Source organism: Myotis daubentonii, chromosome 2, assembly GCF_963259705.1.
Source record: "Myotis daubentonii chromosome 2, mMyoDau2.1, whole genome shotgun sequence".
In the NCBI taxonomy this organism is placed as follows: domain Eukaryota; kingdom Metazoa; phylum Chordata; class Mammalia; order Chiroptera; family Vespertilionidae; genus Myotis; species Myotis daubentonii.
Genome location: NC_081841.1, coordinates 94,174,020 through 94,201,465, shown reverse-complemented (window position 1 = coordinate 94,201,465; position 27,446 = coordinate 94,174,020). Strand labels below are relative to the sequence as shown.

Sequence of the window (27,446 nt, the reverse complement as noted above, 5' to 3'; positions counted from 1 at the left end):
GTTAGGGACGGCTCTCCACCTCATTAATAAGCAACACCTGCCGGCACCTGGCGAGCGTTTCTCCCAGCTGCCTCGCGTTCCCGTGGCCTTGGCACCAGCTCTGTTTGCGCTGAATCTTCAAGGATAAGCTTTCCACGCAAGGCATTCTTTTCTTGGCTCTTGGACTTTAAAGAGCCCCTGATGAAATACATCAGTACTACGCCCCCCTCTCCCCCATAAGCGTCCACCTTTATAATAAGAGCAGATGTCTTGGGACTTGCAGAGCTGGGAAATAGCTCAAGATTGCCTGTTCCTCTTTCAAACCCCGTTCTGAACCTGCCGGGTGCCATTGCTGGCCCCACTCCCAGCAAGCGAATCATTCTGTCCTCCCTACTAGCTCCATGCCTGGGGCAGGTTTCTATGGTTACACTCATCACAGCGTATTTGCTGTATTTGCTACTTTATCTGTCTCTCCTTTTAGCCTCTTGGTTAAATCTCATTCATTTAGCATCCCCAGCAGAGTGCTACACATGGTAGATAGATACCCAGTAACCCCCTATGGGAGGAGGCAGGAAGGAGGGAAGAATAGAGGAAAAGAATCACGTCTAACCCCTTTTATATTCTGGATGAAGAAACCAAGGCCCAGAGAGAGGGTGACGGCTCCAAGCTGCCATTACTAGCGAGAGGAAGAGAGGGGACTAGAACTCAGAACCTCACGTCCGATTTAGCGCCTGCTTTGCCAGCTGGGCTGCTGACCCACACAGAGCTCCTTTGCATGGAGCAAGACACCTGGTGTCTGGGCCAAGCCAGGCCTGGAGTCCCTGAGGACAGCAGGGCAGCTCAGAGCTGTCCCACAGGCTCCATCCTTGACTGGTCTCATCCCAATGGCCTGTGCGGCCCAAATGTGCGTCCTCCTCCAGTATGGCCTGTCCCCCAGCAGCCTGACGGCCAGAGGCAGGGATGCCCTGAACACCTTGGGGGGCTTGTGACTTCAGCATAAGAAGGAGCACAGCAGAAACACCAAGCCCGGGCCCTCACCCGGTCTTTCTCTGATGACATGCCTGGGAGGCAGGCAGGGCCCTGCTCCGTGGGAGGAGGCTGGACCAAGTGAAGGTCTATGTAGCCTCCGTAAAAAGCGAGCAGAGGCTCTTTCCTACCAGTGGCCCCTAGGGGTCCTGGGGGTCTGTGTGGATGCTCTCCAGCCCCCTCACTCCCCTGGCCAGGAATGAGTCCCCCAGCACCTCTGCTTCCTGTCCTGACCCATGTCCCCCTTAAGGGAGCCCACAGGTTTCCTGGAGGCGGAGCCCCCACAGGAAGCGCCCTGGCCTCTGCCAATGCCCTGGGCAGGACTTCAGAGCAGAGGAGCCGCCCCAGGCCAGGGAGCCGCAGGGTCCCCAGCTCTCTCACAGCCTGGCACACAGCTCCTGGGAGGTTGGAAAAGTTTTGATGGTTAACACAGCCAGGCAGCTAATTAAAATAATAAATTAGAGAACAACATTGCAGGGAGCTGTGCAGAGCTGAGCAGGAAATGGGAGGGGGAAGAAAAGTCACATAGGAAAGCGTGGGTCACACTTCTGTCTAGGGCCATGAAGGAGGCACGAGAGTTGGCATTTTTGGTTTCTGATGCAGAGCTGTAGCCAAGGGGCCTCCCTGCTCAGTGAAATGGTCATGATCACCATGGGGTTAATCAGAGTCAGGGATAGGGGATGGTGAAGGGTGGGGGCTCAAGCATGGGTTGAATGTGGGGGGTAGGGGTCCAGAGGTGGGGTGGAGCTTAGGTGCAGGAAATGGGTGTCCACTGTGACGCTGCTTAAGTCTTGCTTATATTATTTATACTCTTCATGCCTGAATGCCCCTACCATTCTTGATTGCTCCATCAACCTTAAACTTTGGGGACATTTTTAAATTCCACACAAGCACCAGAGCAGTGGGACTAAGGCTGTGATTGTGGGTCAGTGGTCTATGGAGATGGGAAGAGCACCAGACTTTGAGTCAAAAACCCAGAATTGACATAGAACTTTGCCAATCATCCGAGCCTCAGTTTTATAATCTACAAAATGGGAATGAAGATAGTTATAGAGTGGTTGTGAGAACAATTCGGTTGTATAAAAATTATTTGTAACCTTCAAATTATGCTACAATAGCAGCTGGTGGAGACTTGGTTTAAAGTCTCATAAAGAACACCTGCCTGGTGCGTGGTCCCTGGCACCTGAGTCATGCCTCATCCAGGTGGAGGTGATGACTGCTCCCACCATCCCACTGCTCTGCGTTTCTCAAACTTTGGAACGCTAATCCCTGTGTGCCCCCAAAAGACACGGCAGGAAAGTGTAGGACTTTGAGCTGGAGGCAACAGAGCCTGGAGGCCAAGCACACAGGCCTAGGGGGTCAGGGCTGTAACCTGCCCTAAAAAACAAACCCCCCAAAACAAACCAAGCACCACAAAATAGAACAGAAAATATCAGAGTGCATCGCATACAGTAAGGGTAAGCTTAGTTTCATGAACATATAAGCATTTCTTTTGCTTCTATTATCTTTTACATAGGTCATGCTCCCCAAAGTCTTAAAACCATAGGATGAGGCACGCTCCTTAGTCTAACCATAACAATTGCACACAATAGTTAAGCACCAAGTATGTACCAGAAACTGGGCTAACTGTTTTTCTAAATATTAATCTTTGATTCTTACAGGTATTGACATTCCTATTAAATTTATGAAAAAAGGCTCAAATTAAGTGATTTGCCAAATGTTTTATAGTCCACCAGGTTGCCATAATAAAATACCATAACTGGGTGGCTTAAGCAAGGAATTTATTTCTAATACTCAAGGTTCAGATAGAGCTGGGGTCCAGCTCTGGGACTCTGGGCAAAGGGCTTTCCACTCTGTGGAATGGGGCTCTAACAGAGCTGCTCACAGCGTCGAGGTGCGGGGAGGGTAAATGGGAGGATGCAAGTGGAAAGACAAGCACAGAGGAAGCCTACAACAGTGAGCCGTGACAGCCGGACTCTCTCCACTGACGTATCCCAGCGCCCAGAACAGTGCTGGCACTTAGTACGCGCTTAGTAAACATTGCAGAAAGGACTTTTAAATCGTCATTATTAGTGACCAGAACACCTGGTTGTCAGCGCTAGCTCTGCTTATCACCACGATGGTACCCTGGGCAAGTTCTGAACTGGGTGAGCCTGCTCCCTGCCTGTGAAATGAGGAGAATAGCGACCCCTACTGTCAGGGTTGATGTGAGCATCATATGAGAGCCACGGGAGGTCTTTTCCAGCAGAGCCTCACAAATGCTGGGCATCAACCACGGAAGAAAACCCAGGGCTTCCTAGCCCCGTGGTCGGCAAACTGCGGCTCGCGAGCCACATGCGGCTCTTTGACCCCTTGAGTGTGGCTCTTCCACAAAATACCGACTTCTGCGCATGGGCCACGAAGTTTCAATCGCACTGTATGTGCGGGCCCGCACGTGGTATTTTGTGGAAGAGCCACACTCAAGAGGCCAAAGAGCCGCATGTGGCTCGTGAGCCGCAGTTTGCCGAGCCACAGTTTGCCGACCACTGTCCTAGCCTCTCAGTCCTGGATTTTCATAGAATGGGCAAGGTGATATTCAGCAAATGAACACTGTGTTGGGGTGAAAGGAAGTTGGAGGGCTCACCCCTATCATAGGAGCCGGGAGAACTGGCCTCCGCTGTTCAGGCTCACATGCATCTGTGCAGAGGCGGTGGTGGGCAGGGCGCCGGTGAACAGTGGAGGGGCGCTATCTGTGGCCCTCCCTGTTGAGGTGCATTACGGTTATACGAAGGAGGTGGAAGGGTGGGAACCACGCGGGGCTAAGGCAGCGCCTGCCGATGTAGAGGCTGGCATTGCTATGTGTCTTAGAGGGCCTCAGTGGGGAGGACCAGCAGCTGGACTCTGGGAGGGAGCCTTCTCCTGTGGGAGGGGTGCAGGGTCCTCACGGACAAGGCCCATCCGGGGAATTCTTGTAAAGCCCCAGGGACTTTGTGCGCTGCAGAGCGTGGGCCCGCAGTCTGCCCGTATCTACTTCTGAGAAGATCACAGCAGGTCCAGGGCACAGATGCCAGGAGCCCAGGACGGGAGACAGGCCTGGACGTTCAGAAACCGACCATCCCCCAGAAGGAAAATGAGACTTGGCTGAGTGAGTCCCTGGGAAGCTGGTCCATGTCCACCCAGGCCCCAGGCAGGGGTATTTTTGACTCGAAGCAGGGAGAGCTGTATGGGAGAAGCTGCCCTCACTGGTAGCTGCGCTGGAAACATGCCTGCTACCCATCTGCCTGAGCTCCACCCACACGTCCTTCTTCTCACCAGTCCCAAAGGAGTGAAACACCAACAGGCAGACTCTGAGTCCCTATGGCTGGAAGGGACCCTGAGGATGGTCACTGCGTTTACTGCCTGTTCCCACCTACAGGGACCCAGCACAGGCAGGACGTTGGCTGAGCACCTCACAATAGGTCTTGGGCCCCTTAAGCTATAGCCCTCCCTTCTCCTCGTGCCCAGTGGTGTTGTCTACACTGAGTGTCCACCTCCTTGACCTCTGCCTGAGAGTGTTCTTACCACTCTCCTGAGCGTGTTGTCACCAATAAACTCTGTGTGGCCAAACCCATTAGCCACTTTCTAGGTCTTAAAATGCTTGATGTGTCACTTGCCTTTAACTTAGTTGACCCTCCCTGATCTCCAGCTTCTGACACTCTTTCTCCTGGTTTTCTTCTCACCTCTCAGACTGCACCTCCTCCAGCTCCTCTAGTTCTGGCTTACATGGGCTCTCCTGGTTTTAGTGCCATAAGTCCCACAGCCGGGAGCCCCTCAGTTCAGGGCAAATGGGGATCATTGCCAACCCTAGACTCACCCCACCTAGTTGGATGCTCCATGTCTCACTCTTACTTCTGCTGTCTTCTCAGAATCCATGCTCTCCCAGGGTCTGCTCACTCGTTTCCATGGCTGCAACCACTGTCTGGGTGGGGATGATCCCCATCTGAGATCCAGAGTCGTGAGCTAACTGCCCAATGAGCATCTCTGTTCAGATGTCTCCTGGCAACTCAAACTCACCAAGCCTACATCTGACCTGCCATTTGGTCTCTATTGCAAGGAAGAGCTCCACTATCAACCCAAGAGTTATAAATATCTATAATATAACTCATTTTCTAAACATCTCTTGCCTCTTAACCCCATCCAATTAATGACCTCATCTTGTCATTGTCCCTTGACTCTCTTCAGGTGTTCCTATCCCACTGTGACTCCCATAGTGCAGGTTACCCACCACCTCTTGTCCTCATCAGGACAAAGTCTAGAGGGAATGTCAACAATGGTCATTCCTGGGATGATGAGTATTATGGGTTGATTTATGTCCCTCCAAAATTTGTTGAAGTCCTAACCCTACTATCTATGAACGTGGCCTTTGGAAACAGAAAGTTGGCAGAATTATGATGAAGTCATTAGGGTGGTCCTAATGAAGAAGACAATGCCATGTGAAGACAAAGACACAGGAACAACATGTAAAAACAGAGCAGAGATAAGAAGAGTGATGTAGCTGCAAGTCAAGGAGTACCAAGGAACACCAAGGACTGCCAGCCACCACCAGAAGCCAGGAAGAGGCAAGGAGACATTCTACCCAGTGTCTCGGAGGGAGCACAGCCCTGCTGACATCTTGATTTTGGACTTCTGGCCTTCAGAGCTGTGAGAGTGTAAATTTCTGTTGTCTAAAGCCACCTGGCTTATGGTACTTCACTATGAAAGCCCTAGCATAGTGAGATATAGACAATTTTAATTTTCTTATTTATACTTTTCAGTATTTTAGAGATTATTTGTATGGGATACGTAAGACTTTTATGATCAGGAAAAACATACTTATTCTTTAAAAATAATTCTCATTCATCGAGAATCCTAACCCCCCCCCTATTGGATTTATCTCTGAGAATTGAACCTAACTGCACCCACACAGCTTACTGATCACATCAACATGGCTCTATTATTCCACCGTTTTCATCAACACAACTTCACTATTCCAGGAAACACTTGCCTAGGAAGATAAAAGTTGCAAATAAAATAAGTTTATTCCAGGAACTTTTCAAAATAAACCATTTAAACAAAGATCAAGTTGTTTGACTTTTAAAGAGCATCAAATGACTGTCTACTCTCCAAGACTTTCAGAACCCTTGCTGTATCCACCAATCCTAAACCAGAGATCCTTCCCAATCTTAACCAATTTTAGTAATCTTAATGGAAGAACCTAAAAATGGAGACATATCCCATCTCTGCCTTTGCATTTCTGAGATTTTCTAGGACTTTGTCAAGGCGGTGTGCCCCTTCCCATGTGAGCAGGCATCTCAGCTCTGCCTTATCGGCTGGTTGGTTTGGTAGAGTTTTCAGGCCTTCTACACCTAATATATCTGAAATATTGAGTTTATCAAATGTCTTCTATGTGCAGAGACTGAGCTAAGTACTTAATACATACCATTTCAGGGTATCTGCTAAATGAACTATTAAAAGATAAACTGAGGCATATTAAACTTTTTGAGTTTATTTGAGCAAAAATCAATTCAAATCAGGCAGCAAATAGAAAGGAGCTCCAAGTCTATAAGATGAAAGACCTTTATAGGCAGAAGGGAGCCAGAACAAGGAAGTTATACCAGACAAAAACACAGGTTAGTCATTTCAAGGTTACTTTCTTTGAGGGGATGGCAGGGGTCCATCAGGAAGATTATTTAACTAGTGCTGATCAGGTGGTTTCTGGTTGACTGGTTTAAGAGTCCGTTTCTGGGAGGACCAGCACTGTAATTAAGTCTCAGTTTGGTGATGTGGAGCTTAGCGTAAGTGACTTCATTTTGGAATTGTTGTTTAAACAATTGATTTTGACAAATGCTAAAAGGTTAGAAAGGATCCCTGTTTTGTAGCTGGGGAGTCTCAGGCAACGTAAGTGGCATGCTTAAGGCCACACCATTAGTGACAGGGGAGCCTAGGTCCGTCTGATGAACTCTGAGAACTCTGCCTCTACAAATTTAGTGAAACTGTAACACAAAAGGTATCTATTCCATGCCTGACTATTTTGGGGAACTAACAGTACTCTGCTTCTGACTTTCCTGATAATTGCTTCAAGTGGACAGACTCCCCTCCTAGAAGACCTCACTGGTGGGTTTCCTGAGAGGAGTCGCTACAGAGACCATTCCCATCTCACACAGAGGCAGCCCCTGGCCCCCAGGACTTCTGTTTCTCTGCGCAGGCCCGAGGCTGTGAGCCACGGAAGGCAAATGGGCTTCGATGGAAAACAGGCAATTATTTCAGGCAGTCACATTTCCCACAAGGCACTGGTACAAGCTAGCAGGGGAGAAAGAGCTGGACCCTTTGTACAGCCAGCAGGAACACAAAGCTCATTGTTATGTTTATGCTTCCTTTATTCAGACGGCATGTGGTACAGACTCCATGCCAACCTGCAGACCGGATTCTTTCTTCCCCCTCAGTAGCAAATGTACATATTTGCTTTCAAGTAGGCAGAATTTGCCCATGGGTGGTCTTTGATTTGGAGGAAATCAACCCCAGAGTGGTGACTCACACACAAAAAAGGTAGCTTAAGTCATTCGGTGCCAGGAGGGGTATGTGTGTGCAGAATTCACTTACCCAGAAGAAGAAGTTGAAGATAAAGAGTAAATACTTCAGGTAGACAACCAGCCAGTCATCCTGCTCAGCCTTGTAATGGGCCATGGTAGCTGGGCCTGCAAAGAAGACACACGCGCTGGGCTGGGGGTGCACAGGGAACCATCTTGTCCTTCCCAGAGCCAGAGCTCCTTGGCAAGGTGCCCCTCAAAGGGCTGACTAGCCTGTCTGGTCAGGGGAGTCTGAGGCTGTGGGTGTTAGACCCGGAGCAAAGAGCAGGGAAATGCAAAGGCTACTGACACATGGAGGTGAGTTGGGCAGAATTGTCAAGATTTTGGTTTTGTCCTTTTGACACATGTCTAATCTGAGTCTTCCTAAAGACTTTGTGCTGGCCTTGTTGTGTTCTTATTCTCTCCCCTGTCTCATCAGGTTTGCAGGGCACAAGCTTACTTGTTACACACACACACACACACACACACACACACACACACACACACACACACAGCCTATACCTGCTTTGCATCAGAATCCTGCACTCTGCATCTTTTGAGTAGGACCTCTGCATGCATGGGTGAGGCATGAGCCCCAAATCACAGTATCTGTGCTGGAAAGGACTTTAACAATTACCCAGTCCACCCTATCTTCCCCTGACAATTACCCAGTCCACCCCATCGTCCCCTGCACCTCGACTTTCCAAATGAGGAAGCAGGTGGGCAGGCTTAGTGTTTTGGCAGGAAGAGTACAAGGGCTCTGGAGTCTGACTCCCTGAGATCACACCTGCATCTGCCATAAGGTGTGTGAGACTTTGGATAAGTCCCATTCCTCGGTGTCCTCATCTGTAAATGGGGATAGTAATGATACCGACATTGCAGGGTTGTTTTGAAGATTAAGTGGGATAATCTATGAGAGGAGTTTAGCATATCTGTTAGCTATTATTATTACACGTAGCAGGGGTCAGAACCCAGGACTCCAGCACTAAAATTCCTAGTCTTTGCCCCGGAACCATGCTTTCTCTCCTTGCCCTGATGCCCACTGATGAACTCTCTGGAAGCTGTGACGTCAACCGGTGACAGAGGTGGAGAAGATTCATTGTTCCCGGGAATCCCGTTTGCTTCTCAGTAAGTCTGAACCACAGCCTGAGTGGTTTCCTCTTCTCCTCAGGCCCCTGCCCCAGCACCTGCACACCCACGCTCACACCCACAGAGAAGTGCCCCCTTAGGAAACCACCTCCCTTTAGGGAACCTCTTTTATTCTAGAACCAACGGGCATGGGTTTGGCCCATTCCCATCTCTTTTTCCTCATTCCCCACCTCAGTCGGGCCCTCCTTGCCACCACCCTGCTCCTGCTCCTTGGCTGGTGCTGGCTAAGCCTAGATCACTTCCTCCTGGGTCAGTGCTCTGCCTCTTATCTCAAGCTCTGGGGCTCCTGGGACAGGGAGAGCGGAAGGGAGAAACGAAAAGGTGGCTGTCTTATTTGGCCTTTCTATTTGCAGACCTTGAAGAGGTAATTTAAGACTTTTAGTCTTCTTGTTAAAAAAAGACAAAAACCATTTTTCTCTAATTTAGTCTGAGACGCAGGCTGGTGGAAAAAAACACAAAAGGAGAAAAAAGAAGCCTATAAAAAAGTTAAAAAAAATGGTGATAGATGGGGTCAGCCAGGCGACTGGAATGGGAGCTATTATAAGGTCCTTCTGCAGAGGCCTGGCACAGCTCCTCTGGGCCGCTGGGGCCATTAGTGAAGCGACTGTTTGGGGCCCAGCCTCTCCCCTTTGCATTCTCCCCTCCATTTGCCTGCCCCTCCCCTCCAACCAGGGCCCACTGGGCTCATGCCACGGAGCAATCTCTAGACCTGCAAGCCAAGGGGTCAGGGCCCGCTCAAGGAAAATTGTATTTTTTGAAAAGGAGTTCAGACAAGATGTAACACAAAGAAACGCATTTCTAATGGTAAAACCCCAGCCATTAGTGGTAGAGAAGATAGAACCACAGAGTGTCAGGGCGAGGGGAAACCGCCGGGCTCACTTTACTTCAGCCTCTGCCGAAGGAACGAGAAGTAAACACGTCTGAGTTAAGACATACATTTTTAAATGACCTCCCTGAAGTCACAGGCTAACGATTGGTAGCAGTTTCCTATCCCTGTTGTTCAGCGCTCTTTCCTCCCTGCACCCCACGGTATGCGGGCCCTGTGCTGGGTGGCAGAGGCCCCACAGAAGTGCCAGTGTCAGTGCCAGCGTGGAGCCCGGTGCTTGGGTCTGAAAGCTGGCCTTGTCATTTCTCCGAGGTGTGACCTGGGCCAAGGTACTTAATCTCCCAGTGGCCGCACTCTTGGCTTTTCTTATCATCTCAGCTCTTTGGCTGGTGCCCTATTTCTTGGTGGGTGTGGGTAATAGTACAACCGTGGGCTTTGGGGGACCTTTAACTATCTTTTTTTCATTGATAAACACACCATTGGATTCCAGAGAACCAAAAATCGCACCTTCCCGTGGACACTGCTAAGGGGCATGTCTGCTACTCCACACCTCTTCTGTTACTCTTTCTCTCTTTAATGCTTTTAAAAACAAATGAGTATTTTCTTTAAATATAAATAACATTTTTAGGTGTGAAAAAATTATCTGGAGGGCTTGTTAAAACACAGATCACTCAGCCCCAGCCTCAGGGTTTCAGATTCTAGGCTTGGGGTGGGAGCCTGGGAATTCATTCCTAGGCAGGGTCTGAACTGCCCGTCTGATTTGCCCAGGATGGAGGGATTTCTCTGAGTAAGAGACCTTCAACGTTAAGCCTGCACAATCTTGGGCACACTGGGTGGTTGGTCAGCCTACTCCCAAAGGCGGCTGATGCGGGGGTCTGGGGACCACACTCTGAACCAGTGTTCTTCAAAGCCCCTTCTGCTTCTGCTCGTCCAGGACCCTGCATGTAATTAATTATCCTCGGCCTCTGAGCAGACATAACTGAGTGGGGTAAGGGTGGAGCATCACATTTAGGACAGTTCCCGATGAAATGCCAAAGATTTCCCACACAGCCTGGTAATGCAGCCTCAGGGCGCCGGCCCCTCAGGCCAAGGCTCTGACTGCTGAACAAAGCTGGGATTCAGGACAGCCAGCAGGCTGGGGGCTGGGAACGGCAGTCGGGACCCACACCACAGGCCATCTCAGAAAAGCAACTGCAGATGCCTTCATGGTGAAGTGATGGATTTGCGGGACTTTCATCAGGGCCGGACGTGTAGCGTCATGGGCTGTGGGCCTTGGGCATTATCATCTCCTCTACGGCCCCAACCTCAAGTGAACTGAATGAGCTTCACAGTGCAGAGAGGATGAGGGACATGCAGAAAGAGCCCAGCTGGCCAGATGTGTTGGTGAGCAGAGCAGGCTGAGTCCTTTCATGGTGATGGGTGGCCCGAGTTGGGGGGTGGGTGGGGCAGGCGGGGAGTGCTTGGGAACTGACTGCATACATTGCACATGAATACAAAGCACTGTTGGCATGTGGGCCAGTCTCATCCTTTACTCGTTCAACAAGCATGCACTGAGGCCCCAGCTTGTGCCAGGAGCTGTGCTTAGAAGGTTGGAGTTCATCCTTAAGGAGCTCATAGCCATGTGGTAACACAGAGGAAGTGGCATTAATTCTGCCGGGTTGGGAGAGGGTGGAGGGGCAGAGAGGGGCATTTAATCTGATCCTTGAGGGCAGGCAGAAAAGGAGGGAGGGATGCTCAGGCAGAGGGAACAGTGTGAGAAAAGGTCTGGAGGTATGGCTGGGCCCAGTGGCCTGGGCTGCAGAAAGACCGAAAAATCAGGGTGGGGGTCCAGGGCAATCTTGTTGGCCATGTTAGTTCAGGTTGAGGGTGCCCTGACTCTCCATTCCCTCAGCGGAGACCACCCCTTACCAGGGGAGGCTCCCGGGGAGCTTAGTGATTCTAAAACAAAAGCAAAACCACGCCCCACCCCAGCCCCACCGCTTCAGGTAAAGAAGTGCCAGTTTCCACCTCTGGAAACCATCATTCAGCAAGAGGCCCTGCTGAGTGATGGTCAAAAACAGCTGGAAAGGAAACAAGCCTAGGTGGTTTAATGTGTAACTTAATTTTCGCTTTTAATGGGACCTGGTTGCAGTCCTGCAAGGTGTGGTTCCTTCCCCACGCAGACAGCCTCGTCCTTCTTTGTCCTGATCTCCTTCTTATTTAATTTCCACTCTTCTGGCCCATTCCTGGTGGGGGATGGTCCATCTGAAACAGTCACAAAAGTGGCGCTTCCTCAGACCCTCCGAATGGGATAGTTGGAAGGAGCCAAAGGATCTCTAGCTCGGCCCCTTGGAGAACTGAGGGAGCCGAGTCCAGGGGCAGGGCCCACGGGGGAGTCTCACTGCCCATTAATGGCAAGGCAGGGACCTGGTCTCCTGTCACTATAACCACCAACAAGATTTTGATTGGCTAATGTATTAATAATAATAATGATTTATTAAGTATAACTAGAAACTGAGCTATATCCATTAATTTAATACTTAACTCTTTTAGACCAAACTTAGGGTTTGATTGCCAACTACTGCATCATGTGGATGAGACTTTAGGCAGAACTTGAATTAAAATTCTAGAACTAAGTCTTCCAGTCTTTGTGCTCTGAGATATGTTGTCCTAAGTACATGACTCTATTTTTCACTTCATTTGTGAGTGCCCACATGCATTATCTGGATCAGTCAGGGCTCCCTCATAACCCTAGACAGGTGGTTTGGCTTCTCCTTGTTCTCTGCATTTATACATGTACAGAGTCTTGGGAGGTTCTGCCTGTAGATGGGTATCACCCTTTGCTGTTTTTCCTGGGTCCTTGTTTTTAAATTGCAGTCTGACCCATGAAATGAGGATTCCCCAGTGTTCTGACAAGAATCAGTGAACAAACAAAACATCACTAGGCAGCAGGTTAGAAGATCTGGTTGTGAATACCAGCTGTCACCTACAACAGTGTGACCCTGGGCAAGTCACGTGACCTCTCAGGCTCCAGCTTCCTCCTCTGTGCAAAGGAGCGGATGTTGGTCCAGCTTTGTATCCCTTGTAGGGTGGTTGTGAGGATCAAATGGGATGGAGAATTTGTAAGAACCGTGTGCAATGCAATGTTACAGCTTCAGTGTCACACAAGGGTGGAGGAATACTGTTTTCAAAGTGTACTCTCCGCAGGGGACCATGTGTTGCAGTTTGGCCACAATGCCAGTTTCTCCAGGACAGTCCCAATGTAAACCTACTGTCTTGGCATGATTATTGTGGTGACCCTTTACACTTAAAAAATATCCTGGTTTGGGTGTCCCATCCTGGCTCTTCACCACTATGTTATATTGCTTATCACGATATTCAGTATTCCTCCCGCCTCTGAATCTTTCTGCCCCACCTCCCTCTATACACTGTAGGTTTCTGCAACCCACTTCCTGCTCTTACACAGCGGGTCACCAACACCCCCATTAATTAAGCCTAAAGCATTTGCCTGAACTATATTACTTGCTCAAATATGAGCTCAGTTCTGTAAAGTGGAAATCCACCACAGCTTCGGGTGCCTGGGTGTCAGATGTTGAGTGAATGAATGAACTGATGAACACGTGCACTAACGTGCCATGTGAAAGCACCTGCCTCTTTAAGAGTTGTCCCTAGGACACCCAAGTTAAAGGTGAACAAAAGGAGACAAGCCAAGCTTATCACTTCTGCAGCTGAATTTAGGGAAGGGGGAGCAGGGTTCTGTGTGGACGGTTTGGCAGGGGCACCAGCAGTGCCACCAGCAGGCCCTCCAGGAAGTCTTGCACAGGCAACCCAGGATGCTCCTCTCTTCGTTTTCTCCCAGAGCTTTCTCTTCCTCGTCCACTCATTTTCTTTGTCTTTCAATTCCAGCCTCAGGGGAGAGACATGGACCTATGTCCCTGGTACACCAAAGTAGGAAATCCTTGCGGACACAAACAATGAGGCACAAATGGGAACAGGACAGTCAGGTGCTTCCTAGAGTCAGACCTCTGAAGAAACCACCCGGGGGGCAGCTTCGACAGGCACTGACAATGAACATGCATCTGCCCCGTCTCCAAGCCCCGTACCCTCTTTGTCCACCTTGGCTCCGGCCCTTAAAGATGGCTCCCAGCAGAGGCCGGGAAAGCCAGGAGTCACCCCAGCGGATCTCAGTGCTGAGAAACACAGTGGCCTCCTCCCCCTCCTCCTGCAGATGCTCAGCATGACGGGCTGCAGAGCTGTGAGAGATGGAGTGCGTGTGCGCGCTGGATCTGAAAATAGCTAATTGAATAAACAAATGCCGGATCCAAGGGAGGCAGGTCATTCTGCCTCTGTTCCAGAAACATTTGCTTTCCTTGTCACGAAGACAAGGTGTTTCAGGGTCCTGAGAATCCATCTCTGGCCCCAGGCCTCTCTCAGACTCTGGCTGGCAGCTGGACACCCCGTCACCCTGCAGCTTCAGCCAGCGAATAGAGGTGGGCCCTCATCGGGCCAGGTCTCTCAGTTAGTGTCTCAGTGACTCAGTGAGGCAGGTGCTTTCACCTCTGTTTTATACTTGAGGAGTCTGAGCCCCTCTGGCAGACCCGGGAAGAAGCTCTGGTGTCGCAGTGTCCCAGTCAACGCCTCGCCGGCCGGTCTTTTAGCAGGATTTGAGGAGAGAAGTCATTTCCATCTAGAGTTGATTTTGCTGCCCATGGGAGGTTCTTAAGAGCACTGACTGCCTCCTGAGAAACCTCTCATAGCAAGAATGGAGGCTTCAGTGGTGGCCCATTCAGACTGAGCTCAGGATCTGCAAGGCGAGGAGCAGCAGCTGCAGGAAGGTCCCAGAGCCCAGGTGTTCCGGTTCAGCAGAGGGGTGGCACGTAGGGATGAGACAAGGATGGTGTTGTCACATCACTCAACTCCAGGGGGTGCTGTACACTCTGATGTGATTGGCTGCCCTTGGAATTGTGCATAGCTGTGCCCAGAATTGTGCAGGGCATGGTCTATAGAGGTGTGCACAGCTGCTAACTTAACAAGCTGTTTGTTTTCCTTCTCTCTCTCTCATTTCCAGTAAACCAGAACCCTTACCACCTATCCTCCCTACTGGGCTGGGTGCCTTTCTTCTGTTGGGGTAGGCTGGGTGAAACTCTGGCTTTTTTGGGAAGTTGCCAAGTAGGGACTGGGCAGCACAATATGCAGTGATGAGCAGGTAAGGAGGGTGTTCACAGGTTGGGCTGCCCAAACCCAGTAGGGTGGGCAGACATTTGCGGGCTGGTACACTTGATAAAAAGAAAAGCCCATAGATTATTTTAAATAATAAGCCTTAACTGTGATCTGTAGGTAGATATCCTCCCCATTTTTCTGGAGGATGGGATGTGCGTTAAAACTTAAGTTTGACTCATAAGGTATAGCCAAGACTGCTAGTGGTTTACCAAAAGTTGTTCTTCCCTTTCTCCATTATAATGAGGCTGTAGTTGGGCACATGGCCACCTAGCAAGTAGCTAAGAGCATGGGGTTTTCATTTTGACAAACTGGGTCTCAAAAACATCTTTAAAAAAGAATGCATTGCCTAATATACTTAACTGCTCCCGCTAAAACCAGCATAATTATAGAGAAGAATACAGTCTATAATTTGTCCCACACTCAGAGATGGCTCTGTGTGATAATTTCCCCCATCTTCTTGAATGAATGGATCTATGATTCCTCCGAGGAAGAGCTGCTCTTTTCATCACCCACGTGGAGACACGTGCACAAGGCCCTGTCCAGGCGGGAGCTGCTAGGTCATCACCCCAGTGGGAGGGGGGCACTTGTGTGCTCCTGGGACCCAGCTGAGGGAAAAGCACCGAGGGCCGTCTTCTCTTCCATGGTTCCCAAGGGAGGAATTGCCGAAGAGATGCGGGGGAAGCCCACCGACAGGCGGGTGCATCGGCAGGCAGGCGGTGGGACAGGCAGAGGCCCGGGGCCAGGGGTCTGATTCAGGATTTCCCTCTCGACTGGCCAGCACCTTGGGCGAGTCACTGCCCCTCTCTGAGCCTCCGTTTATTTATCGACACAATGAGAAAGCGATATTCTACCAGTATATTCTTTCATATATAGGTTTTGATGCTCACATGAGGATATGTTTATTGACTTGAGAGAGGGATGGGAGAGGGGAATTAAGGTGGGGGAGAGATTTGTTCTTCCACTTATTTATGCATTCATTGGTTATTTCTTGTATGTGCCCTGACTCAGCATTGAACCCGCAACCTTGGCATATCAGGACGATGCTCTAACCATCTGAGCTACCCAGCCAAGGACCGACTCATTTTTTAACATGGCATCTGAACTGGGCAACGGCAGAGCCGCGCCCCTCCCATTGCCCGGGAATGGCAGTAGCCCCTGCACGCTGACACGTGGTTTGCTATTTCTGTCCTCTCCAGGCTTTAGCTCACTGGTTATTTGCACCAATGATGAGAATAATAATGAGAATAATTAAAATGATGATAGAATTATTATAGCGGTTCTGACAATAACTAAGAGGTGGGTGCTCTTAGGATCCCGTCACGGATAAGGAAACTTATTCAAGGACATGCAGCCTGTCTGGAATGCAAGTCCACCCACAGCCACTCCCCATGCTGCTCCAGAAGAGCCTCCTCTGGCTTCAGACTGTCTGGCAGACCGTCCTGCCTGGGCTCCTGGTGCCCGTCTGCCTCCTAGGAACATGTCCAGTTTGGCTGCTGCCAGGCCAGTGCAGGAGGCTGGGCTGCCCTCCAGGTTCTGTCATTGCATCAGGCTTCACTGGTCAGTGCCCAGCTCCCAGTTCACGATGAGAACCATCTCTGGCACAGCTGAGCCTGCTCTGTGCCCTTGGCCAGGGCCAGGGAACACGAGGGCATGTGGTCTGGTCCTGGCTCCCATCTTCCTCCCAAGGCAGCTCCTAGCATGTTCGACTCACACTGTGGACAACAGCTTTCCAGACCCTGTGCTCAGCCAGGGAAACCTGGGCTGTGTCTTTGGAAGCTGCACAGGACCTCAGGGTCTGAGTGCACATGACCACACCAAGGCAAAAAGGCTGCTCACTGCACACAGGCCCTGAGGAGGAGGGCAGTCGGGGGCACCCTTCCAGGCGGTTCTGCTCCGGCCCTCTCTGGTGCAGTTAGGGTGGAAGCAGGTCTTCCCTGTCACTCTGTCCCCGCCCCCACCCTGTCCCCGCTCCTCCCGCCCTGGGTAGTCAGCCAACAACTGCCTGCTAGTGCTTTGCAGAAATTACAGAAGGTCAAGAGGCTGGATGCCCATGACCCTGAGAGTGGAGGGAAAGGCTCCACACACCACAGTCCCCCCAGTGAGCCAGGCAGATGCAGGAGATGCTCTGGGCCCAGGCCTCCCCCACCTCCACCCCCCCAAGCTTGGATTCAGGACTCAGGCCGGGGCTGGGGCCCAAGGGTCATCTGTTCTGAGGGGCCAGGGTGTGTGGTCTCTGGTGTGTACATGTGAGAAGGGAAGGCTCCTCAAAACAGTCCAGAGGATGTGGGAGGCACTCCAGGCCCCAGATCAACAATGATCTCAGCTCTCAAGCTCAACAAGGACTCACCATGAACTTGACCCAGGAGGCCTAGGTCCTCAGATACAGGAGCCCAACCACACTGCCCCCACGCTGAGTACAAACTCCTCAGAGCAGCCCCTTCCCAGGTCCACAGCTATAGCAACTGTCTGCTTGACGCAGCCATTTCTGGGAGCTGCCTGGGCAATGGAGCTGCTGGAGCGTAGAGGACAGCCATGAGCTTAGGGTGGCTGATGCACAATCCTGAGCGCAGGCTGGGGGGTGCTTTTCTCTTGCCACCATCCCTGCAAGGAGGACGGGGGAGGGGACGAGGAGGAGTCAGAGCGACCTGGGAGTGAACATATATGAGGGAAAGATTGTCACCCTTACCAGCTGTGTGACTTTGGGTGAGACATCTAACATAAGAGGGCAAGGACTCCCGGAAAGTGACCGTGAAGGCCAGTAAGTGCTGGTTGACCACGCAGCCTGCATGCCCAGCACACCAGCAGCAGCAGGCTCCATGGGGGATGAGGGCAGGCACCAGCCAGGCGGCGGTGCTTCGGGTGGGAACCCGTCCCCGCAGGAGCCTTCATTAAGGTGTACATTACTTTGTGCTTAAGCACATTCACAACCTGCTTGCTGGGAACCAGACAGGCACGGCCACTCCTCCAGGCAGCAGGAAATGAAAACATGTGTACAATTTCTCATTTGCTTTCCAAATAGTGCCTGTCTTGTCCCTGGAGCAGGACACCTCAGCAGTGAGCCTAAAAGACCATTCCCTTTGAAAGGCGTACAGCTTGGGACCCCTGAAAATGTATGAAAAATGTTACCATTTCTGTGCTGGGGCTCCATAGGTTTTTGCAGATGCCCACAGGGGTTGAAACTCCCCATGAAAAGGTTCAGGCTCCTTTTTGGCTGGTACAGACAAGGCCCAGACCATCACCTCCCAAGAGAAGGGCCATGTCGTGGGCTCAGGCTCAGAGGCAGAGCGGGACCGGAGGCCAGGTGTCCGGGCGTGCAGACCCCTGGCTCGGCTTGCTTCCTACCTCAGCACACGGGCGACAGTCCTGTGCGCGTGTGTGAACATGAGGGAGAGGACACTCAGGCATCCGAATTTAAATTCCAATTTTCACTTTGGGACTTGGATGTAAATCTGTTAGGTCTTAAGTCCAGGAGGGGATGCAATTCATTGAACAGAGTTTGGAAGCTGCTCAGATAAATAAACCGTGTTTCTTCTTCTCAGGTTTGTGAAAACACATTTGCTGGGGACTTAGAAACCCCCTTGGAAAGTATTAGCATCTTCTCCCTGCTGCAGAGCCAAACACACAGATAACTGTATTTTTAAAGATACTTGACCTTCTGGGCAAAGAAATAACGTGCTCACATGGCAACTAACCAATAACCCTGCACTATTACCTTAATTATTCTTAAACAAGGAACAACTTTAGTTCCATGAGTTATAGGGGGAGGACATTATAGAAAGAGTCTTGGCATCAGGACATTGAGATGCTGCCCCCAGTGGCTCCCTAACCATGTACTAATTACATCATCAGCATGAACATCACTACCCATTGTTTCTTTGAGAAGCCGTCTATATGTTCCAGGATTTAAAGAAACAGATGGAACATTTGGAATCAGTCCACTCCCATATGTTGGCTGGAGAGACCCAGAGGGGTGAATGTCGTTTCTCTGTTCTCACGGAGCAAGGCTGAGAAGAGCTGTGACTCCAACCCTTATCTCTGGCCCCAGCTCTCACCTTCTGGGCTTGTGGGGACTGCAGACTCACAACGCTGCTGGAAGTCATGATCTCAGAGCTCCCACTGCCTCTGTTTGTAACCAAGGCCAACAACACGAGGACATCGGGAGCTAATGAGTTTATGGAGCTTTGGAGATGTAAAGAGCTCTAAAAGGATGCCTTGTTATTGCTGATGGTGATGATAATGTGTAATATTAATACCACTTTGGCTGCTAATTTCCAAAATGAGAAGGGATGAATTTAAAGGCCCAGGCAGCTCTGAGGGTAGCAACTGTTCTTGGCAACTCAGATGGAATCTTTACCTCTGGTTGCCCCAGGCCTCTGGTGCCTCTGGTCCTTGAATTTGTTCTAAGATGGTGCACAGCAACCCAGCCTTTGGATGGTGTGGCTCACACCCTGCTAAGGACACACAGGACACTGGGCAAGCCTTGGGAGAGCTGGGGATCACTGCGTTACCTGTTCACAAGGTCAGCCAGTTAGATTTATTGAACTGATCGTGAGGAAGCTTCCCCACCCCCACCTCCACCCCCACGTTTTGAAGCCAGACCTCCTTGGGTTTGAATCTCAGCTCTGCCGTTTGTTAGCTGTGGGATCTGGGAAAGGTCTTTAACCTCTCTGTGCCTCAACATCCACAACTGTAAAATGGGGATAACAGCACTGATTTCATAGGGTTGTGATTATTATAGAAGATAATGTATGTTAAAACCTCACAAAATGTCCAGCACATAGTAGGCCATCAGTAGGTCTTAAATCCTCTTACATTCTTACAAATGCTGCACATGCTATGTTATTAGAGGGCAGGCAATTGGGTTGAAGTACCCTGTGGGAATCTGTTCTTCCTGGGGTGAGGGGGACGATGGTTGGAGAACAGAATTCACCCCTCAGTTATGAGGTGAAGGTCAGCAGCACAGCTTTCCTACTTCCCAGGCACGTATGATGTTTACTTACGTTATGTCAGGCTAGTTCAGAAGTTGTACTTAAACCCTGTGTTTAGCAATAGTTACCTTCTATAAGTTAACTCACTAAAGATAAACATATATGTAGTAATGAAAAGAAGAGTCCAAAGCTAAATTTTTATTAATGGTAACTCTTATTAGAGAAGAGTTCATGTCTAGTCCTGAGTCCTACAGCTCATTTCACCTCCCAGGGCCTCAGCTGAGTGTAAAATAACAATGAAGGTGCCAGGCCTTCTGGTCCCCTTGCCAACTTTCCCCTTTGCACCTGCGATGAGCAAGTTTAGGTTTGAAAGGCCAAGCCTCAGAGTACTGTTCTCACACTTGAAGTGCAGCAGAATCCTGGAATGTCTGTTAAAATACAGATGCTGCCCAGCTGGTGTGGCTCAGTTGTTGAGCGTCTACCTATGAACTGGGTAAACCAGGAATCAGGCTAAGTGATTCCTGATCAGGGCGCATGCCAGGGTTTGGGCTCAATTTCCAGTAGGAGGTATGCAGGAGGCAATGGATCAATGATTCTCTCTCATCATTGATGTTTCTATCCCTCTCTCTCTTCCTCTCTTAAATAAACCAAACCAAACCAAACCAAATAAACCAGGAGCTGCCCCCCATGCCCAGCCCCATCGGAGTTTCTGAGTTAGCAGGTGGGGATGGGCCTGAGATCTAACCAGCTGGGATGGTTGAACCTGCAGGACCTCACTCAGAACTACTGCTTTAGGGCAGTGCTTCTCAACCTTAGCTGCACTGGGTCCCCTGGGGGTGGGGGCCCAGGCTGCACCCTAGGCGAATTCAATTGGGCTGTAGTGGGTGGCGCCAGAGAGAGACCCTGGCTCGAGGCTGAGCTTCCCTCTGACCACTGTGCCCTGTTCAGGGCTGTGGGATTGCTGAGCTGTCATCAGTGACAACCACAGGCTGACCCTGGGTGGATTAGGGCTCAGCCCACTTTCTATAAAAGACTGATTAGCAAATATTTCAGGCTTGCAGGCCATGTAGTCTTTGCTGCATATTCTTCTTTCTTTATTTGTTTCAACCGTTTAAATGTGTTATATTAGCTCGCAAGTCACAGAAAAACAGTTGTTGAACCCCTGGAGACTAGCCAGTCATGAATTATTAAATTTAATGATGAAAATAGCTATCCACAATTAGCATTATTTAAACGATAACTGAAACTAAGGTAGAATGTAGATTACTTTAGAAGAATTAAAGTAATGGTTGCTTCTAACAGTTTTCCTTCACGTGTTATAAAACGACGAGGGGCTTCCTTCCACCCCTTTCCGAGCCCACGTACGGGAACAGCAGGTCCTCAAACAACGTTTCACTCAATGTTCGTTATGACGTGGACGAGATGCCATAGGAACTTCTCTCCCGTTTATAACCATTAGCCGGTGGTAAGATTAATGTCACTCTGAGTCGTTTGGCTTACAGTCTCAGAACCTACTGAGGACTTGCTGTACTTGTTTCTTAATATTTGCTTGAAATGGAGGAGTTAAAAGCCCTTAGTATCTGCTCAGTGTGATCAGAAAGAGGTAGCTGCCTTCTGAGTGGCTAACTGGGACCCGAGGGCACTTGAATGGCCCACCCGCTTAAAGGACTTGTTCTGCCCTAACTGGGCTTCTATCCAAAAATGTGACTAAAACCAGAGGCCAAGGCTGAGGCCCCGCTGGCTTCATGGGCCGGCAGCCAGTGCGGTTGCACGGGGCCCACGCCGAGAAGGGCCTTGGTGGGTTAATGCCCTGCTGAGGGCATCTCGGTGGGCACGGGCGTGAGAGAGGGAGAGGCGCAGTGTGCTGCCCCTGTTCTGTGCTGCCTCATTTATTGCATTCAGGATGCCCCATGAGCACAGAATCCCATTTAAAACTGTAAGTGATAGAAAGCAGAAAGCGGACAGCAAACAGTGAATTCATGATCAGTGACATGCTCTTTGATTAATATTTTTCAGCTGGAAAAACAAATTTTCATTTACATTAAAGTTTGGCTGACAAAAATGTTTCAAAACATGAGGTCAGTGTTAAAAAATAAAAAAGGACCCCTACTTCAGGACAAGCCGAGAGCCACTGCTGATTACTCCCTCTACCATCAGAGGAGCAGGGAACTACTTCAAAACAGACCGGGAGCCAGCAGAGCCATTTCCCTCACCATTTCCTGGACCCCTGTAACCGCCTCAGTTCTTGAGTTCAGGCATTTTAGAGTCAAGCTCCCTAAGCCTTGAAGAAGGGCCATACGCATATCCCGGGGCAGTGAAAACAGGGGGAGAAGTTGTTCACATACAGCTGCATTCCTCCCCTAAGCTGTGCACTGGAAAGGCACCCCAAAAAGAAAAGGGGTGCCTGGCTGGCTTGGGGGCATAACCAGCAGGAGACCATGCACCCCTGACCACCGACAGGGAAGACCTGTGTTTAGACACAATTGCACAGCGGTCACCACGGGCAAGGCCTTTTCCCACCATGAGCCCTTCTTCAAATTGTTCACTGTCATCATCAGACGCTTCGGTGCTCCATGCCCTCTCCTAAGTTGCGCTTTCTAGGCCTAACTCAGGCTTCTGTACACCAGGCTAGGAGTCACGGATCATTTCCTCTGTTTCCAGGATGAGGAACTGGGGCTTAGTGAGGTCACACGGGAGGAAGGGGCAGAGCCGGGCTCCAGGCTGGGCTGTGTGCCCTGGGCTGGCACTTGTTTTCCTCGCCGCCTCTGAGCGCCAGCTGTGTTCCCATCTCTTCCTGGGAGTGAGTTTAATCTCCCCACAATAGGTGCTCGAGGTCAGGGACTGGGTCCTTATGTATTTTTGAGGCCTGAAGAGTCAGGCTCTTAGCAGGCAAGTGGTGACTCCGTGTAGATTAATACCCCTGCCCAGGTCTGCTCTGTGGTGTGCTGTCTGGTAAGTATAAGCATCAGCCAGAGCAGGGACATGTACAAGCAGTAGAGTCAGTGCCCAAAGGAGTGAACGAGATTCTGATCTATACCCGTCTCTTCTCTGCACTTCTCTCCAAAGGCCCCTCCTCACCAACCACCTAAACAACCCAGCCAGACCTCCTTCTCTGCCCGTGGGCATACTGCTAATATAGGCATTATGTAACTAATAAATCATGTGCTGTGCCATATACCTCTATATTATAGTACACATGGGATATACTAACTCCCGTGGGTTTAGTAAAGGTGGCGGTAAGTGCATATAGTGCCCCAAACCTGGGTACAGTGCTGGACACAGGAGCCGCACCGCCGTCTGTAAATGTATTTATAGGAAGAGACACATGACAGATGTCTCACATGGAGCTGACGTGGCTGCTGTAAATGTGGGTCAGGGCGAGCCATTGCGCTGCTGCCCTCAGAAATCGCTCAGAGTGGAGGGCTCCTCTCCACTGCCAACTATTCAAGAAAAACGATGCCAAGTGGACACCTCCTGGGCAGGAGGCACATCCAGGCAGTTTGCCTGGGAACACACTCAAGGGAGGGTGGTGACAGACATCACCCTGCAGAGGCAGCTCCGGTCCATCAGCGTGGGGCTTAGCCACTTTGTGAATGTTCCGTGTGTCCTCTCGGTCTAGTGCTTGTCTCACATGGGCTCCAGAGTTTCCCACATACCCCTCATTGCTGTCCTGTGTGCAAAATAATTTTCGTATTAACCTTGACCAAAAATCCAGGGAATTCCACCAGTTAAAAAAACACACCCATACGATGAATTCCGTGGCTGAGCAGAAATGGTCTGTGGGATAACCACGTTCAGTCTGAATCGCTGCCTTTGGTCCTCCTTGAGGGCCCTTTGTGCATTACTATTATCTCAACTTGGCGTTGAAAAGGCCCCGATGAGTCTTCTGATACAACGGTTTTCTAGTTTATAGTGGGAGGATGCTTTTGTCAAAGGGAATCCTACCTGGAAGCCAACCCACAATTCAGATTAACCCTGAGCAGATGGTGCTCCCAGGGCGGGGCCTATGGGGCTTGCTCCTTCCGCAGAAGCGCCTAGGAGCACAGTTTGAAAACCTAGCAGCCATTCCCCCATACTACGTTATTCCCTCACTTGCTAACCCAACCTTTCTCGAGTACCTACTGTGTGCTGGGTGCCAGTGAGCCATCAGGTAACAGGGGAGGGGGGGCCTCTCTGCAGAAGCGCACAGTGCGGTGTGATGGGCAGACAGGAGTTCAGGGGGTGGTAAGTGCTGCGAAGCAAGTAGATCAGGCACTGTGGCTGGGCCAGGAGGTGGCTGCTTCAGACTGGGGATCAGGAATGGCTCTCGGGGGATGTGAGACACGAGCTGAGAACAGAAGGACGACCTGGAAGGAGGCCTGATTCTGACCAGCAGGGAAGCGGCCTCAAAGAGGCGAGTGACTTTCCCAGGTCACATGCAGGGAGGAGGCTGAGCTGGGACTTGACCCTGGGTCTCCAGGCTTGCTGCCAGGGCTCTTTCCTTTCACAATGTTTACCAAATAGCTGCCGCGCTCAAAGAAGTGGAGGTGACTGGTGACATCCAAGGGCTGACCAACCACCAACCACCTCCTGGTGTTTGGGGCTGTCTGTCATGACTCTTGACCCCCTCCCTGCCCTCCTCAGCCTGTTACAGCTGGGGGTCTGTAACCCAGAAGACAGCGCCCTGCAGCTGTCCTCCCTGACCCTGGCCTGGCTGGGAAAGGGTCCTCCTCCCCTGTCCCCCTGGCTGCACACTGGGAAATGCTCCTGCTGCTTCCATTGCTGGCAGATGGTACAAGCCAGACGGAGGGTCCAAAGCCTCCCGCTCACCGGGGGAAGGGTGCCTGGAAGTCATGCTGCTCCAGGGCTCTGACTCCAAGGCCACCCACTCCAGGGTGGGCCTGCGCTGCGGGGGCATCCACTCAAACCCCGCACCCCCGGCCGCACGGGTGTCACAGTCAGAGTGCTGCGAGGCAGACAGCCCTGTGACGCTGAATATCACAGGGAGCAGCATGCAAATGGCGCCCTCTTTGACCCACAAACCAAACGGCTCCAGGCCCCCAAGTGTTGCCCACACCTCCCAGGTGGCACCTGTGGGCCCAGCATTCGCCCTTTGCCCTGAGAGCCTTCCTGCTGTCAGAGCACTGCCCAGGCATCGGCTAACTGGCGCCTCATGAGGTAGGAAGGGCAGTGGTTACTAGTTTTGCACACGAAGCCGAAGCCACGGAACCCCAGAGTGAGCTGTGCAGGGAACTCTGCACTGACCAAGTAACAACCACCAACTTCGGACTCAGACCCAGGTCTCCAGACTCCACCTGCAGATATTTCCACTAGAACCCAGCTGCCCACGAGGTAAACACAGACCATCTGCTGGCCTACCACCACCTTTGTTCTCTTTACCCTCTGCCCCAGAGTATGCACAGGGGCTTTTCCAGAGCTGCCTCTCCTCTCCAGCCACGCCTGCCTCATCACGTGCCGCCCTGCCGGAGGCCTCTGGGGCACCTACTTCTGCACTTGGCCACTCTGACCCAGCAGAGATGCTCTCCTGTCCAACCCAGCTGAGTCCTCCTCCCTTTCATATTCTCTAGCCTGTTTATGCATGTGAACACTGCACATATCACGTGAAAACAACACCCTCTAGACCAGCGGTTCTCAACCTGTGGGTCACGACCCCTTTGGGGGGTCAAACGACTCTTTCACAGGGGTCGCCTAAGACCATCGGAAAACACATATGTAATTACATATTGTTTTTGTGATTAATCACTATGCTTTAATTATGTTCAATTCGTAACAATGAAATTGGGGGTCACCACAACATGAGGAACTGTATTAAAGGGTCTCGGCATTAGGAAAGTTGAGAACCACTGCTCTAGAACCTTCCACACTTTCCTTCTTTCCATACCAAACTAAAATCAACTACCCAGACAGGCAAACAGAGGCGACAGGGTCTGCTGCACCATGTTCCCCAGTACACCTCTGCGCCCATGGGACCGTGCACAGCCTGCACGGGCAGGCAGATGCTGAGGACAGTCCTGAACACACAGGAGGCACAACAGCTGCTGACATGGTGAGCCCTGCTCTGCATGGGGGACAGAGCCAAGGACTGTGACATTTTAGTTAGGATCACGCTGGACCTGTCACCTCATGCTTAAGAGTCAGCGACTGGAATTCAGGGTGGACAAAGAGAATGGCAATTTGAAGAGGAGCAGCCATGCACTGGGCAAGCTGGCAGCACAGGGCACTGACGGGCCCAGAGCCTCTCCCAAGACCCGCGTGAAGAAATCAGGAGCACAGTTCTGGGCACAAAGGCTGGGACCCCGTACAGACACCAGTGCTTACACACATCCATCCTGAATGTCCCCAGCATTCCCGCCCCATCCTAATCAGAAGTCAGCTAGCCCTTGCCCGCCAAGGCCCTCTGCGGTCCAGCCTGGGGGTTGGGAGGAGAGCGGGGGATGGGGGACAAGACAGAGAAAGTGGGGCGCTTCCTCCCCGCGACCTGCAGGCCTCCCGGGGACGCCCTCCTCCCCGTGCGCCCCAGCCCGCGGGCCCTCCGGAGCCCGGCGCACTGCACTTACCGGCCATGGGGCACAGGGCTCGGTTCGCAGCCAGGGGAGTGGAGCCTGGAGGTGGAGCGGAGGCTCGGAGGGCCGCTCCCTGCCCGCCCGCCCGCCGCGCTCCTGACCTCCCACCCGGAGGGTCTGGGTGAAGGCGGTGCGCTCGCTGGAGCCCTTGGCCCTTCCTGCCGCCCGCGCCTCTGCCCGCCCCGCCCCGCCCGCTTCCCGGCGCCCACCCTCCCCTCCGCGCCCCCTCTGTTCCCAGGCTCGCTCTCGCCCAGCGCCGCGGGCTGGGCTCCCCAGAAGCCCTGTGCGGCAGCGTCTTTGTTTGGGACTTGGCCTTTCTTCAATTCACAGCACACAGAGCGAATTCAGTTGGAGTTGGGGCAGCTGTGCAGTTGCCTAGGGGACTCTTGTTATTAGGTGTTGGGGTGGACTGGGGTCCGGCGGCTTCCAGATGCCCGTCTGCCCTTAGCCCCCTCCCGGCCCCAGGCTTCTGCTGCCCCCTGGTCGGCCCTGGTGGAGCAGGAAATGAGCAGGGTCCTGGGGGAAGCTGGCCAGCGAGGGCTCCCGACTCTAGGGACTAGCATGTGTGACCGCAATGGCCTTCCACCTCCCGCTTCCCCCCCACAGCCAGCACAGGGAAGACTACCATCACTGCCCTGTCCCTCCGACAGTCCCACTGGCCATCAGCTTCCTATTCTCTGGGCAGGGAGAACCGAGATTTCTTTCTAGACTGGGGGACAAGGGAGGCCAGGCAGAGAGCCCACTTGCCTGTGCCCTGGCGGAGGGCAGGGCAACGCTGCCTGTGACGGGCTCTGACCTACCAGCGGGCAGGCCTGTGTTACTTCCCAGAGCAACAGAGGCCTGTGCTTATCCAACCATGTCCTTTTGAAACTTGACTGCAGGGAGCAAGGTTACCCATTTACCCAGCTGCTGGGTCAGGGAAGCCAGGAGAGGCAGGGAGAGCTGACAGGCAGGGCATGGGAGCACCAGCCTTCTAAATGTTAGCAGAGGGGACGTAAATTGGGGGTCTTGAAAGGAGATGATTGCAAGTGTCCCTGTGAGAGGAAGACCTGCAGTGGGGAGGGGGGGAATATGGAAGGAGCAGCAAAAGGCTGTAGGGGGGGGGGCGTGGAGAGGGGGTCTCAAGGAGGAGGACCCTGGTGGTGGTGTGGGGGTGGGAGTCGGAGGAGGACCGGAGAGATGTGAAGCTGAGAGAAGATGATATGGGGGAGAG

The 27,446-nt window shown here is 51.6% G+C and overlaps 1 protein-coding gene across 2 annotated transcripts in view; it reads right to left on the bottom strand.

The window, feature by feature from the left end:
• Positions 1–26,402, bottom strand: part of TSPAN11 (tetraspanin 11) — a 52,378-nt gene extending 25,976 nt beyond the window's left edge. For both annotated transcript variants that reach the window (XM_059683854.1, XM_059683855.1), the window contains exons 1-2: positions 26,228–26,402; positions 7,603–7,697 (exon numbers count right to left, since the gene is read on the bottom strand). In XM_059683854.1, the coding sequence (XP_059539837.1) occupies positions 7,603–7,697; positions 26,228–26,234 (102 nt within the window). In that variant the 5' untranslated portion in view covers positions 26,235–26,402. The remainder of the gene's footprint in view (positions 1–7,602; positions 7,698–26,227) is intronic.
• Between the last annotated feature and the right edge of the window lie 1,044 nt (positions 26,403–27,446).